This window comes from Lasiodiplodia theobromae, assembly GCF_012971845.1.
Source record: "Lasiodiplodia theobromae strain AM2As chromosome Unknown scaffold_48, whole genome shotgun sequence".
In the NCBI taxonomy this organism is placed as follows: domain Eukaryota; kingdom Fungi; phylum Ascomycota; class Dothideomycetes; order Botryosphaeriales; family Botryosphaeriaceae; genus Lasiodiplodia; species Lasiodiplodia theobromae.
Window position 1 is genome coordinate 258,443 of NW_023336528.1, and position 15,296 is coordinate 273,738.

At 54.4% G+C, this 15,296-nt stretch overlaps 5 protein-coding genes across 5 annotated transcripts; 3 read left to right on the plus strand and 2 right to left on the minus strand.

The window, feature by feature from the left end:
• Positions 1-654: 654 nt before the first annotated feature.
• Positions 655-5,152, minus strand: LTHEOB_11427 (uncharacterized protein; the record flags this gene model as incomplete). Its single annotated transcript, XM_035508182.1, has 11 exons — positions 655-1,532; positions 1,613-1,754; positions 1,810-2,079; positions 2,135-2,526; positions 2,606-2,629; positions 2,871-3,086; positions 3,147-3,248; positions 3,857-3,978; positions 4,028-4,108; positions 4,163-4,877; positions 4,957-5,152. The coding sequence occupies 11 exons, from the start codon at positions 5,150-5,152 to the stop codon at positions 655-657; spliced, it is 3,138 nt and encodes a 1,045-aa protein (XP_035366504.1).
• Positions 5,153-5,476: 324 nt separating this feature from the next.
• Positions 5,477-6,368, plus strand: LTHEOB_11428 (Aromatic ring-opening dioxygenase family protein; the record flags this gene model as incomplete). The annotated part of the gene is made up of 2 exons (XM_035508183.1): positions 5,477-5,590; positions 5,658-6,368. The coding sequence occupies 2 exons, from the start codon at positions 5,477-5,479 to the stop codon at positions 6,366-6,368; spliced, it is 825 nt and encodes a 274-aa protein (XP_035366505.1).
• A 3,566-nt stretch (positions 6,369-9,934) lies between these two features.
• LTHEOB_11429 (uncharacterized protein) lies at positions 9,935-10,410 on the minus strand (the record flags this gene model as incomplete). Its single annotated transcript, XM_035508184.1, has 2 exons — positions 9,935-10,012; positions 10,063-10,410. The coding sequence occupies 2 exons, from the start codon at positions 10,408-10,410 to the stop codon at positions 9,935-9,937; spliced, it is 426 nt and encodes a 141-aa protein (XP_035366506.1).
• A 318-nt stretch (positions 10,411-10,728) lies between these two features.
• On the plus strand, positions 10,729-12,656 carry LTHEOB_11430 (uncharacterized protein; the record flags this gene model as incomplete). The annotated part of the gene is made up of 4 exons (XM_035508186.1): positions 10,729-10,903; positions 10,958-11,371; positions 11,425-11,660; positions 11,718-12,656. The coding sequence occupies 4 exons, from the start codon at positions 10,729-10,731 to the stop codon at positions 12,654-12,656; spliced, it is 1,764 nt and encodes a 587-aa protein (XP_035366507.1).
• Positions 12,657-13,556: 900 nt separating this feature from the next.
• On the plus strand, positions 13,557-15,112 carry LTHEOB_11431 (uncharacterized protein; the record flags this gene model as incomplete). Its single annotated transcript, XM_035508187.1, has 6 exons — positions 13,557-13,643; positions 13,701-13,871; positions 13,922-14,158; positions 14,214-14,493; positions 14,556-14,729; positions 14,799-15,112. 6 exons carry the CDS (start codon positions 13,557-13,559, stop codon positions 15,110-15,112), a joined length of 1,263 nt encoding a protein of 420 aa, XP_035366508.1.
• Positions 15,113-15,296: the final 184 nt, after the last annotated feature.

The window sequence follows — 15,296 nt, forward strand, 5'->3', positions numbered from 1 at the left end:
AAGCTCTCCCTGCACGATATTGCAGTAATTCACGATCGGAGAGAAGACACCCGTCTATCATGTATTGAGGCCGGGATAAACACAGGAAAGCTTCTGAAGACCCATGGACCTTGCATGTTTGACCTTAAGACAGCTTATCGTTCTGTTTGTTGATCCCGTTGTTGATTATGTGGAGTTACGGATTAAAGTTGTGGAGCCGAGCTGTGGAGCCGAATTGTTCGGCCAAACAAATAACACTGTTTACTCCCCGACATCAGTTTTCGATTGCTGGTAGCATATTGAATCGTCTGAATAGAGCGAGATTAGCACGCCTATATACACTCAGTGGTGGGACTATACCTAAGTAGGACTTCTATTCTGAAAAATACTACGTGCGGCTCTTCGTACTTCATCGCCGATCTTCAAGGAAAGAACTGCACACAAACTGCTATAGGAAAGAATTGAAACGGTTGCAAAGATGACTGCACGCAGTGGCACATGAGTGATCTGCCCAGGCAGCTGTCGTCAACGAACGTGTCCCCTACACCAATTTCCAGCGGCTTCACGCAATGAAGCATTCTCTTTCAGCACAAGTTCGATTCAGTCTAGCCTATCTTACACAGAAGGCCCCCCACAACGTAATCTCTAGCGGCACCCCTACCAACAACATTCCCGCTACACCACCCCCTCCCCCTCCACGCCCCCCAACCTCCGAAAGATCCTCCTGTACAGCCAGCACGTCGGCCACGCCCCCATCGCCTCACACAGCGTCTCCGCCTCCGCCAGCAGCCTCCTCCGCCCCGCCGCCGTCCTCAAAACGCCCACCCCCGCCAGCCGCGGCTGCCCAATCCCACACTCGACCCAGAAGTCCAGCGCCGCCGCCGCAGCATCGCCTCCCATTCCAACACCCAATTCATCCAGATACACCACCACCGACTCATCCGCTGCACCGCCTCCGCGGCAGCCATCGCTTCCGCCGCCGCCCGTTTCCTCCAGCCGCGCATACAGCCACAACACAGCAACCGCATGCAGCAGCACAGCCGGCGCACTGCACGCGGCTGAGCGGTACGTCCGGAGCAGGCCGTACGCCTCCGCCGCGTGTCGGACGCAGGCGCGCGCGCGGCGGCGGTTGGAGGTGAGGAGGGTGCAGGCCGAGTGCTCACCATATTGGTCACCCTCGTCCCCCGTTTCTTCGGCCCCGCTCCCGTAGCCACCGTGGCCGCCCCCGCCGCTGCCGTGATGCTCAGCGATCGCACCAAATACGCTCGCCATGACGTCTCTGACTGGGCAGTGCAGCGCCAGCTTCCCCCAGTGGAACGCGAGTAGCGCGTCGACGGCGCGGCGGCGGTGCGGGGCGGGGGCGGAGGCGTCGGCTGGGAGTTCGAGGGTGGGGATGAAGTCCAATATACTGGTAGAAATGTCGGCCGTTTGGTGGTGAGCATGGCTAAGGTTGAGGATAGCGGAGAGCTTGGCGAGGTGGCCGAGGCGCGGCCAGAGGCTGGAGGGGTTGGGGTGCGATTCGAGCCGGCGGATGCTCGGGGGTGGGGGTGGGTCTGGTGCGGGTTAGTTACGGGGCGGTGGGGATGGGGGACTACTGGGGGGCGGTAAGGCAGGAGGGAGGGTGCGGACGTACAGGGACCTTGGAAGGTGTTGGACCAGGCGAGGGCGGATGGGGCGGACCACATGTCTTCGTGGGAGGGTAGCTCGATTCTTAGTTCCTCCTTGGAGATGACGGAGGTGGTTTGGGCGTGGAGGCGGATGTGGTGATCGAGGACCTTATGGACGGCGTCAGGGGTGGGGTGGCTGAAAGTTGCAGAGGGCAGAACTCACTGACATGGCATGACTAGTCCGCCTGTTTTCCTCTTCCTTGATCCATAGATGCCACCGGTCTTCGAGAGGAATGGCTCTGACCGCGTCTGGACTGAGGCTCGACCCGCTTCGGAACAGCCCCGTTCGCCTGCCGAGTGAGGCGGGGATGCACTGGTTAATTTCGACCACCTCCATGAGCCGCCGGTCGCCGGAGTGAAGTCCGGAGAGGTGGTGAAGGACGATGCACTGGAGCAGGCTTATCTGTCGACTGAAGCGATTATCGGTTTCGCACTTGTACTCAAATGTCAGCGTGGAGAGTAGCTGGCGAGGAATTAGACTCCCTCACAAGGTGCATGGCCAATCGCCGGAGAAGCTCGGTCATGGCAAGCGCGCATTGGCTGGCGCCTTCTAATTTCGAATACCGGGCTCCGATTGTTGCCACGGCCAAGGTGAGGAGAGGTCGAGGAGCTCCTTTCCCGAAGGAAGGCTGGTGCAGCATCGGAAAGATTGGATGAAAGTGCTCGAAGTATAGCTGGACGAAGACATTCATCACCGCAGGAGGGGGAATGCGGAGGGCTTGGAAGGGCGGATAGAAGGCTGCATTTTGCAGCTTCTCAGCAAAACCGGATATGATGCTGAGGTCTGATGCCTGAACCTCTGGCACTTGGGCTGAATCTTCTCGAGCAATGTCTTGCGGCGACACGTGCGAGAAGTCCGGGAAGCTCAGGCCGATGCAAGCTGATCGAGGCATATATCGGCGATGCTCCAGATCCACCGCCGACGGTTTGGGCGACAAACATCGTTCATCGCTACTTACAATGAGTGACTCTGGAGATGGCAACTGCGCGGCAGCTGAGTCTTGCGTCAGTGCAGGCTCAATGACCGAGTCGGATAGTTGTTGGAGGAAGCTGAAGTCTGCTGGCCAGCCGCAATCGTTCACCATCACACTGTCGAGGCCGAAAAGCTCCAGGGTGCTGAAATCAGTCTCATCACCAAGAAGTACATGTGTAGAGTCATTTCCTACTAGACTAGGAGTAGGAAAAGACTCAAACGGCAAGATGGATGTTGGTTCCTGCGGAGACTCTGATGCTTGCATCTGACGCCTCCGCTGTGGCGGGTAGGAGCATCGTTGCTCCTGTCTTGAACATCGCTGGCAAGATGGCCGGCCGCCGTCACATCGAAGTTTCGATTGGCTGCATGGTCGACATGCTTGTGTGATACGCGGATGGCGGGATGCCTGTGGTCGCGTCCTCTCGAGACCAGGGTGGCGCGCTGCATTATGCCTGGAGAGAGCGTCGCTCCATCATGAAAGTCAGCATCTTCGGGACCCAGATAGAGCGTCTTCTTTAATCACATACGCGCGGCTGAAGCTGTCGAGGCAGATGTCACAAATGAAATGTTGGTCGGGAGAGTGTATGCGCGTGTGCCGGTGTAAGTTGCCTTCGCGGGCAAACGTTGCACTGCATTCGGGGCATTGGAAGCGAGTCTCTGACATTTCCTTTTTTGCTTTTGATGGGTCTCGTGGCTTAGAGCATGGGGCGAGCTGGCTTGTGGCTGCCTATAAGCCTGGGGAAAGTGTGGGGAAACGGAGTTAGCGACTTCAGGCCGACCGGCCGAGCGATTATTAGACGTGTCAGTTCAGGCTGCCAAAGCTTTAGGCTGGTCGGCCTTATTATGTTTCGTACTAAAGTGGACTGTGCTGCACTACACCAGCTGGTTGGGATCTGCTAGCGATCAAGCGGAATATGTGGGCCGTCCAACACAACTAGCACTTTCACATGCTACAAAAACCGATACAGCCCAAAAGCAATCGCAGATGACATGGCGAGAGAGGTAAGTAATCCAACGGCCAGGCCCTGAGAAAAGTAACTGGTATGTCCCCCCAAGGGCTGCGCATAAAGTTTCAACGGAACCTTTGGAATGTCGAGTGACCCACTTGCGACGCACTGCACCTCGGAAAAATCATTCACGTCGAACGGTGTGTTCCAACTACCAACGTGATGGCGCGGAACAGCTAGAAATACGACAGCTTAGTATATTTGATATGCCTTGACATTGGGGGACTTACGTAAAACCACGGGAGGGACGGAGTTGACAAAGGTTTGCTGGCTGGGGATGAAAGTGGCCAGATAAACTGCCTCTTTTTCTCCCGCGAAAATGTAGGCTGCCGGCGATTTGATTCGTGGATTGCTGGACATTTTATTAATCATGTCGAATGAATCAGGCTTTGGAAACTCACATCTTCTCGACTAGACTGATCGAGTCTTCCATACTGGTTGTGGGAATGAAAAGAAGCTCGATAGCCTCCCCAAACTCATTTCTGCCTACAGCGTTAGAGTGATCTGTAATTATAAAATGTTCACTAGAATCTTACCCAGTCAGTTTTAAAGCAAATGAGCTGCTGTCTTTGGCCGCTCCAGCTCCCGAAAGAATTTCCGCAAAGCTCGACTTTGCCTCCGACCTACTGGCGAAAGAGCTCAAGGAAGCTTCAAGAGCCTTAATTGTGAACTCATCGACTAACATGATCTTGGGAATGCTAGTCCGGTGCGACGTTGCGGCTCTCGACAGCTGGGCTGCGATTTGGTCAAGATTGGCTGCACTCCTGTCCACAACTGCGATACGGTGGCCTGGGAGAGGTTGAAGAATGCGTATGAAGGGATTTGCCTGGCGGAGTGCTTTGGCTACTGTACTTTCTGGATCTGAGTCAGGAATAGAGGCGACGTCAAAATGCAGCCGCGTCCACACAGTCTCATCATCCTGCCCATCGATGACAGTGACTACGCATGCCTCGCCATCTATTCCACTTCCCACGATCTCTCGCAAATGTGATACCGCTTGCTTGTTACCTCCCGGTGCTGCAACAACCGTAGGACAGCCTGCTGCCAGCGCCGCAGCGAATGGTAGGAGGCAGGACGAAAGCGGCGCTGCCTCGGAGCCGATGATCAGCGCCACGCCCAGCGGCCGCAGCAACGTTGTGGTCTTGTTCCCGACCACAAGGCTCTTCTCAGTATTCTGAGTTACGTGGATGTCCAGACTGTTGTGCAATTCTGCCACGGCGGAGATGATGAAATCCAGTTCCTTGAGGGCACCTGCCAGCAAGAATGAGCCATGTCTGCATGACAAAAAAAAAAAAAAAAACATGAAGCAGAACACACATATACTACTCACCGAACTTGCTGTCCAGCCCACCTTTCTTCTGCAGACGAGTCAGATTGCCGTGAAGGGCGGCCAGCTGCTTCTTCCGCTCAATGACATTTTCGAGTCTGCCCTCGACCCAAGAGGCTTGTACTGTCTTCCACACGTCAGTCGTTGCCATAGTGCCTTCCGTTTTCCTTTGCTCAGATCTTGCCACTGCACCTAGCATTCTCCTTTTTGTGTCCAGAAACACGGACCCGGGGCTGAGGTACGGCCCGATTAAGCAAGTCGGGGAAGCTTTTCGGCTCCACAGCTCTCGGCCGAGACCGGACAATAGGCGCGAGCAGTTATGCAACCCCGAAATGGGAAATGCCAGGATGCTCAAAAACGGATGATATAGTTGACCATGTGGGGAGAAAGCAGAGAGCGGCTGGCAGAGAGATACAGAACTGACATTGCTTACTATTCATCATGGCGAAAGGTCAAACCCATCTCATTCCAACGATCAGGCCGAATCTCGGGCTAATTCTCCGCAGCTCTCACTCCAGTCTACATGTTCAGCCATGGATCCACCATGATGCTAGGAGAGGAATCCGCCCCAGCAGCAGCCTGGAAAGCAGCAGGCGACGAAGCTCTCCGGCGCGGCATAAAGAGAATCGTGATAATGGTCAGTTCCGTCCGCAAACCCTTCCACCACCACAGGCACCTTCCCTTACTGAAGTTTTACCACCTAGGGCGCCCACTGGGAGAGCCTCGGCGACGGCGTCGAAGTCAGCATGAACCCCACCCCACAACTCCTCCCCGTCGGCGCCGTCCGCGACGACCGCTACCTGCCGTACAAAGTCACGCCGGACCTGCCCGGCGGAGAGAAGGTCCTCTCGCTCCTCCGCGCCGCCGGCATCCCCGCGTCGCCCGCGCCAACGTTCGACTGGATCCACGACACCTTCATCATCCTGATCCGCATGTTCCCGCACTGCGTCCCGCCGCCCACCGTCATCGTGTCGGCGAACGCGCGGTGCGATCCGCATTTTCACACGCGCGTCGGCGCGGCGCTGCGGCCGCTGCGGGGGGAAGACACGTTGTTGATCGGGAGTGGTGGGACGGTGCATAACTTGTACCGCAACCATTGGTTGGATATGTTTCGGTTCTATGACAACTTTGCACAGCCCGTGCCGCCGGCGCCGTGGGCGCTCGAGTTCCGGCAGGCGTTGGAGGATGCGGTGCTGAAGCAGAGGGGCCCGGAGCTGAGGAGGGCGATGACGAGGTTGATGAAGCATCCGAGGTATAGGGATGCGCATGGGACGGATGATCATTATATGGCGAATTTGTTTGTAGCGGGGGCGGCGGGGGCGCCGGAGGATGTGGGGCCGAATACAAGGCTGGCGGAGTGTTGGGAGCTGGTGAATATGTGTAATACTCAGTTCCAGCTTGGGGCGTGGGAGTAGAATGCAATGGCGCTTTGTGCTCCGAGGCCTATGAACGCTCTTACAGTCTACCTGGTCGATGCACCGGTTAATCATGACAGCGGTGTTATTGATAACGATATAAAACTAAAATTCCTCCATTACAGAGCGAGCGAAATATTTTCTAGAGATTCTCCACATGCATGATATCCTCCCGTTCAATTTGACATGTAGGCCTGCCGCAATCGTTCCTAAGTACGAAGCTTCTATCAACCACTATTTGCTCGACAGTGGCCTATAACGGGATCAGACTACGATTAAGACCCGTGTGAATTCTCTTAGAGAGAGGCAATTGCTTACATATCGTTGATTATAATAGTACTCCCTTAAAGTTCGTGGGCGTTGCAAATCAAAAGCTACTATAATTTAGACAATTATAGGATCAGAACAACGGGAATGAGACGGAAATTAAGCATTTCAAGGCGCTAGTATATATGCGTTTAGCTTCCGTAATCGTCTTGCATGAGTAGACAAGGAATGTGCAGGCAAAGAAGTGTGAGACTGGACCAATGCATGAAAGCCACGCTTTCAAACCCCGCCCGCCAAGAAACAACTATGATTATTGTAACCTCTGTGTACTTTTAGATCACTGATTTTATCTTCATACACCCCCTTCTTACATACTACGCAACCCCAAAGTTTCCAACTTCTTCATTTTTGTCTGTTTGCTATTATCTCCGTAATCCAACCCCGTTTACATAATGGATCGTCGTACCCAACGGTACAATGACCTACCCTCGGTGAGACATCGCCCCAGGCTGGAAAAGCATTATTTTCAGGACATGAAAGAAAACTGCATCGCTATGGATCCGACGAAAATGGAACCTATATCAGTCTCTAATGGCACACTTTGTCAGTGGTGTTGTGACCTTTTGGAGGAGAGGCTGTTCGATCACAGCGACCTCTTTTCTGTTTTCCGGGATAGACAACTATGTCTGAATGACTGGACAAAAATCGAGAGATCCTCAAAGCTGTGCCAGCTGTGCTCTATAATCTGGGATATGGTCGAAAACCCAAGCAATAGTACTGCGCCGGATTACCGAGCGGAATGGGTCTGCCTTGTTTTTTCAACACCAAAACATTGTGTCCGGCAATGGGAAGTTCCGAACCGTATGACGACGATCAGGGTTTTTGCACGCATTAAGCAGCCGGACAGCTCTGCATCCGATTTGAAAATCGGTTCCTTGCGTATGATCCCTACAAAGCAGCAAGTTGGTACGTTTTTTCGAACCTCCTTCTTTCTGTGGGAGTATTTGCTAATGGTATATAAGCGATAAATCTTGCAGAATTCCACCAGCCCAGTCATGATCCTATTAATATCCCTACCAGGGATCCCATTCGGAATTCCATCTCCAATAGGAATTTAGAGCTTATCAGGGGCTGGATAGACTGCTGCTCCGTTACCCATCGAGAATGTAGTACATTCACTACATCAGTCCGCCCATCCCGACTCCTGGATCTTGATGTCTCTCACGGGCGCCAGTTTATCAAGCTAGTGCAAGGGGATAGCATTCCACCAAACACAAAGTATATGACACTGAGTCATTGCTGGGGGACTTCCAAGTCTCGGGATTATAATCTGAGCAGCAACAACTGGAAACAGTATACCGACGCAATATCTGTCTCAGCCCTACCGAAAACCTTCCTTGATGCTATTGCGTTCACAAGAGTCCTGGGCATCCGATATTTATGGATCGACTCTCTTTGCATTATTCAGGACTCTCAAGAGGACTGGGTTACAGAGTCCGCCCTCATGCCTTCGGTCTATGGAAATTCCTTTTGCAACATTGCCGCGTCCGGAGCGTTCAATTCAGCAGAGGGATGTTTCCTGTCCAGACGGCGGATGGACCAGAGTCGTGCCGTTAGAATACTTACTCATCATATAGAGGTTCCTGACCAGGTCTGTGTCAACGATGGGATGGTCTGGATAGAGTTCTTACGATGCCCGTTGTCTCGTAGAGCTTGGGTTTTCCAGGAGCGAATGCTTGCGCCAAGGACGATTCACTTCGGTCTCTCGCAAGTCTTTTGGGAGTGTAACAGTTTCTTGGCCTGTGAACGCTTCCCATGTGGTAATTCGACAATTTCCGCTCTTCGGATGCCAGGGTACAAGACTCTAAACAAGCTGCAAGTCGACAAGTCCCGGGGTTTAATTTCTCTCCTCTTTGATGGGTATTACATTTCTGAAGCTTGGGATGATTTCGTTAAGGCGTATTCTGCATCAAAGCTTACGTACGACACCGACCGACTGGTAGCTATGGGTGGTATTGTTAGAAGGTTTGAGCTCAGTCTGGGTACGCCTTTGGCTGGACTTTGGAAAGATGATTTGGCCGTTCAGTTACTATAGCGGAAGGGGAAGTGTCTGGGGGACTCGCCATCTTTTGGAAAGCGTTCGGTCCACGATTTTGCACCCTCCTGGAGTTGGGCCTCCTTACTTGAGACATCGATATCCACGCAGACCAAGCGAAGCTACAGGAAACGGCGTGAGAACAACATCGTGTTGGATATATTAGAGGCGCATGCCGAGGACTCCTCACGTCGCGAGGGATACACTGCAACGGAAGGATTCATCAAGGCACGATGCTATATGGTCCCGATTGCTGTCGTTTCCGAGGGCCCACGTAATACCGGAACACTTATTCTCCGACCAGAGTCAACCCATGAAGTTGACGTTTCAGTCGGCGCCGAGATGTATCTTGATACGAAAGAAACGAAAGCTGGAGATAGAATATTCGCTGTTCCAGTGTTGCTCTCAGGCAATGCCGATTTGGAAGGACTTTTGCTGCGTCAAGATGCCTCTACATCAGATTTAAGCTTTTCTAGATGTGGCGTTTTCGAGATGTCTAGGTTCTCACGGTTTAGTGCGGTGACGGACTTCTGGAGGAGCTTGTTGGAATACGGACGAAGCCAGCAGTCGGCCAGACTTTACAACCGGATCATACGGCTTTCTGAATGCGAGATGGACCATCATGAAAAAGAGGTTGAGGTTATGTTGCGTTCAGGATTTAAGTTTGAATGTTATAAGCCTCTTCTGTCACGCTTTGACGGCGTCAAGCAATTTGAAATTGTCATTAAGTAGCACGTAAGTCTCTTTCGCGAGTATGTAGCCCAAGCAATGAAACGCGATTATAATGATTCTTAAAGTCGTAACCGTATAGCAATACTGCTTGAAAGTGAAGCCGCTCTATTTGTTCAATAGCTCGTTTTACTTTGTCTACTGTAGCGTCTATTGCAAATGTAAGTCCTTTTTTGGTCCCGAAATTTATTAATGGTTTCCAGGAAATTCTCCGTGTGTAGAGGGCAGTGTTCGATAAAGAGTCGCTAGCACATCCTGACACCTTTTGTATTGTGGCAACCCACCGAATAACTGCTCTATTCATGAGAGATTACTGCGTACTCCAGCTAAACATATACTTATTTGGTCACAGTGTTCCTTCCTACGAAGCCATTGCCATCACCATGTTGTGAATATTCTCAAAGGCAAAAATGAAACAAATGCTACAAAATGCCCAATCCAACCCCCCTACCCAACCACGAACCCTTCCCCAGCCCTAGAAAGTCCCACCAACAGGATGCATCTCCCACCCCGTACCCCTCCCAAACGTATTCCGCCACACACTCGACCAGCCCTACACCTCACATCAGCACGGGCACACCCCACCAGGCATTCACTACTCACCGCAATCATCGCACACCCAGCAATCATGAACGTTCCCACAACCGTAAACACGGCATTCTGCCGCCTCTCCTCCCTGTCCAGGCCGCGGTTGACTGGGCGGTATGACGGCACGCGCCGGAAAGTGTCCGCCGGCCAGCCCTCCGGGTTTGTCATCACTGCGTACGGCAGCGGGTGTGGCGCGAGGGTCGGATTGAAGGCGGCGGGTTGCGGCTCCAGCGGCGTGCCGGTTGAGGACGGAGGATGAGGAGCGGTCGTGGGAGCTGTTGGGACGGTTTGGCGGACTTCGTAGTCGGCGAGGGCGGCGCTGAGGCGGGGGCGGGTGGTGGTAGTGGTGGTTGTGGTGGCCATGGTTTGTTTTCCGTTGATGGGGAGGGGGAGGTGGGTTGCGCGATTGGCGGGGCTCGGGCATTCAGAGGAGGTAGGTAGCTTCCCTTGCGGGGTATGCTGGATCCGGGGAATCCGCATCTAGAACTGCGGGGGCTTTGAAATGGGGTCGGAGTTAAGAGGGGGGTGATGTGGTTGTGGAACCGAGCTGTCGTTGTGGAGCCGAGACGGACGTATTGCGTAGCACGTGGTGACGTATATCCCAAACCGCAACGCTTGATATGTGCCAGCGCGAGACACCGGCATTCGATTCCGAGTATCCAAAGACAGCAATCGTCGAAGATGGCCAGTCAAGCGGAAAACAAGTTCATGCACGCGGACAGCGAGTCCTTCCCCTACGCGTTCCTGCGCGATGTGGACATCCCCCTGCACACCTACGAACAGGGCCTCATCCGCGCCAATGTCTTTCTTCCGAAGGGCTCCGGGCCGTTTCCCGTCATCGCTACCTACGGTCCCTGTAAGCTTTGTCCGTAACGAGTCCAGACCCAGTCAGCTGACCGCTTCACCAAAGACGGCAAAGATGTTCCCTACGAGCGCTTCTTCAAGAAGAGCTGGGACGAGCTCAATCCCGAGATGAAGTCGCCTCACGGCGCTTGGGAGACACCAGATCCAGGCTTCTGGACGAAGAACGGTTATGCCGTCGTTCGTGCAGACGAGCGCGGCGCCGGCCAGAGTCCAGGTAAATTGGACACCATGTCCCGGGGTACTAGCGAGGCCTTCTTCGATGTCGTTGAGTGGTGTGCCAAGCAGCCTTGGTCCAGTGGGAAGGTTGGTCTGCTGGGCATCAGCTACTATGCCGGCACCCAGTGGAGAGTTGCTGCCCGTCAGCCGAAGGGCCTGGCTGCCATCATTCCTTGGGAGGGTATGAGCGATTACTACAGAGATCGAGTCCGCCACGGCGGCATCTTGTCTGATAAGTTCATCTGTAAGTGCAGGCACTTTCTCATAAGAAATTGGCCGCTGACTACGATGGACAAGCCTTCTGGTGGAACAACGGAGTTATCAAGAACCAGTACGGCCGTCCCGAACGAGCGGCGATGGGTTGGGGCTACGACACCTTGGAAGGCGACCTACCCGAAGACGTGTTGGCCCGCAACAGACAAGATCAGACCATCGACACGGCAAATCACAAGTTCAGGGACGAGGAGTACTACGCGGAGAAAGAATTCAAGCTCGACGACATCAAAGTCCCGGTCCTGAGCGTAGCCAACTGGGTAAGCATGCCGAAAGCCTCTTCTGTCCGCGCATTACAGCTTACCGCCCGCCTCCAGGGAGGCATCCTTCTCCACCTTCGCGGCAACGTCGTCGGATGGCTCGGCGCAGGCTCCCAGCACAAGTTCCTCCGCTTCATCGTCGGACGCCACGACCTGCCCTTCTACTACGCCCACAACGCCGAGCTGCAGAAGTCGTTCCTGGACGCCTTCCTGAAAGGCGACGACCACGCCGGCTGGGCTTCCGGAAAACAGCCCAAAGTGCAGCTCTGCCTCCGCAAGGGCGACACCGGCTTCAACGAGGCCGCCAGAGAACGCGGCCTCCCCGAGCGCGCCGAGTCCGACTGGCCGCTTCCCGACACGCGGTACGAGCGTTTCTACCTGACGTCCGATAAGACCCTCCAAAAGCAACCGGTGGCTTCAGCAGGCTCCATCAGCTACGACGCGCTGCAGGGCCACCCCATCCAGTTCCGCTTCGTCGCCCCCGAGACGACCGAGATCACCGGCCACCCCACGGCGCGCCTGCGCATCGCCTGCTCGCGGCTGCCCGGCGCGACCAAGGCGCCCTCCGACATCGACGTCTTTGTCACCCTGCGCCACCTGAACACCGACGGAGCAGAGATCTTCTACACTGGCACGATGGGCGATCCGGTGCCTGTCGTCAAGGGCTGGCTGCGTGCTTCGCTGCGCAAGACGGATCCGTCGCATCCGAGTCACCGAGAGTGGTTGCCGCACCGAAACTATTACGCGCAGGATGTTCAGCCTGTGGAGGAGGGCGTTGAGTATGATCTTGATATCGAAATCTGGCCGACAAACGTCGTGCTGGAGAAGGGCGATACTTTTGTGTTTGAGGTCGCTGGCCACGACACTCAGGGCTGTGGCACGTTTCAACATAGCCACCCCGTGGATAGGAGTGAAGATGTCTTTGCTGGTCTTAATACCATCTCGCTCGGTGGAGAGACGAGCTGGCTCACCCTGCCTATTATTCCTCCAAGGTAAAGTGCAAGTCCTGAAGCGATAGACGGAAAGACGCATATATTGTGGGTATGTTCTGAGTTGCGTACATAGACAAATCAACTTCTGTGGCTTTTGGCAAAATCCACGTCTGCATGTATTTGTATGAGTTGAGGCCCGACCATATCATTTTGAAAAGCATTTAGCTCTAGTTTCCACTGTTGTCAATGAAAGTCTAAGTCAATGAGGCTACTCTGAGAATTTGACAAATGATGTCGGAAAGATCCACGTCCTTTACAGTGGAAGTTTATACTATTTCTATACTACCAACCCAATCAGGGAAATGGACGCAACAAACTAGCTTCAATATAATTCCTATACTTACAATACACACTCCACCTCATCAATATCATGAACAGAGCCCATTCTGCTGAGTCTGCTATAATCGGACCATCTCTTTCTGAAGGCTCTCATAAAAGATCTCTGCGCAGACCTACGCATTGAAATTTTACTCTTCAGGTGTAGAGCTAGCGCATGAGTCATTGCCTGGATACGATGAATTCTCTTGTGTTACAAATTGTTTAAGATAAATACGTCACTGCTGACGATGACGAAGAACGGAGGGTCTGGCCTCTTGTTCCGGAACAACGTCGTACGAAAAGGGTGTGCGGTCAACCTCGGCCTTAGAAAATACCGGTGATATAGAATATCAAAGAACCGCACACCCCTCGTGTCTGTTGTGGATCTATAGAGCATTTCACTCATGTTGGGTAAGGCCCCCCAATTGCAGTGGAGCATATCGGCTCCACAGCTCTCTTCACCTCTTGAGGATCCATGCGGCTCCAATGCCCTACAGCAATAACTACTAGATCACAAGGGGTATAAGTCTCACATGGCTTGGCCCTGCAGAGTTTGCTGCAAATTAAGTTTTGCCCGACTGCAAATATGCCAATCAAGATCATCATTGTTGGAGGCGGCATAGCTGGCCTCACGGCCGCAGCAGCTCTTCGAAGGAACGGTCATGAGATCAAGGTACCCGCAATTTAGCCAGCATGAGGACAGGAAAGCTTATTCTTGGTGGCACTGCAGATTTTCGAGCAATCGTCGTTCTCGAACGAGGTCGGCGCGGCTGCCAACCTGCCGCCCAACGTCATGCCCGTCCTACGCCAGATTGAGGCAGACGAGAACATCATGAAACCTAACCAGGCCTACGCTCTTCGAGTCGTACCAAAAGATGGGAAGCAGCCGATAATTGCCATGGTCAGCCCAACCAGTGGGATGCCCGTGCCGGGTGCTAACGGCTCCCGCAGGATCCCGGTATGTTCGAAGCGGAGACGGGAATTAAGGCTCGCTGGCTGCTCTCGCACCGGGCCGACATCCATGCATGCCTACGTGACGCAGCAACACGGCCGATCCCCGGCACCAGCACGCCCGCGTTCCATTTGTCGTCTCAGGTCGTCGCCGTGGACGCGCAGGCAGGCACGGTCACCTTCCAGGACGGCACCACGGAGAGCGCGGATCTGATCATCGGCGCCGACGGCCTCCATGTAAGACAGCACCCGCACCACATCTCGCAACGCTCCAGCTCATCGTCGTCTACAGTCCGTATCGATCAAGGAAGTAATCGGCGAGCCACCTGTTATCAACACCGGGCAGAACTGCTTCCGCTTCCTCGTGCCGACCGAGAAGGTCCTCAACAACCCGCGGACCCGGTCCTTCATCACACGCGCCGGAGTCAACACTCTCGACGCCATCTTCGACAACGAGGCCAAGCTCAAATGCATGATCTACCCCTGCCGCCAGGGATCGCTGTTAAATCTGCTCGTCATCCACCCATCCGAGCACACCAACGCGGACCTACAAGGCGGCTGGCACAGCCCAGGTCAGCGCCTCCTCTCCTCTCCCCCGTCGCCTCGCCACCTACCACCCACTAACCATCCCCAGGCTCGATGGAAACCCTCAAGACGATGATGAGCGGCTACTACCCGCAGCTGCAAGAAGTCGTCGCCATGGCCGAGGACCTGAAGCTGTGGAGCTTCTCGACCCGCGACCCGCCACCGACGTACCACAAGGACCGCCTCGTCCTGATCGGCGACGCCGCGCATCACATGCTATCCCGTAGGTCCCGAGCACCCGCTTGACCCCTTGCTCTCACACCCGAATATCCCTGACCCCTTGTTCCTGCAGACTACGGCCAAGGCGCCGTCCAGGGCATGGAGGACGCCGGCGCGCTTGGCGTGCTGCTCGACGCGACGACGACGCCGGCTAATCTTCCCGCACGCCTCAAGGCGTGGAACACGATGAGGTATCCGCGCGGCACGGCCGTTGCGATTTTTGGCCGCACGGATCTCAGTCAGATTGATACGGTGTTGCCGCTTGCGAAGAAGTTCGTCCCGGGCGTTGAGAAGCCGGCGGATATGACGAAGTGGTTGTGGGCGTATGATGTGGTCGAGGATGCGAAGGAAACGCTTGAGGAGCTGAAGAGGGAGGGCGAGGTGTAGGCCGTGGGGCCGTCCGGTGATTTGTGAAGTTGTACATACTATGAGCGATTCAATCTTTTCTAAACCGATTGGTGGGATTGTCATTGTGGTTTCTTCTCGCTGATTGCTCATTCGTAGAGGCTCAAGGCAATGTTGACGTTTCGGCTTTGGATGACAGCCTGCCAGCTGACCCTCTCTCAGATCG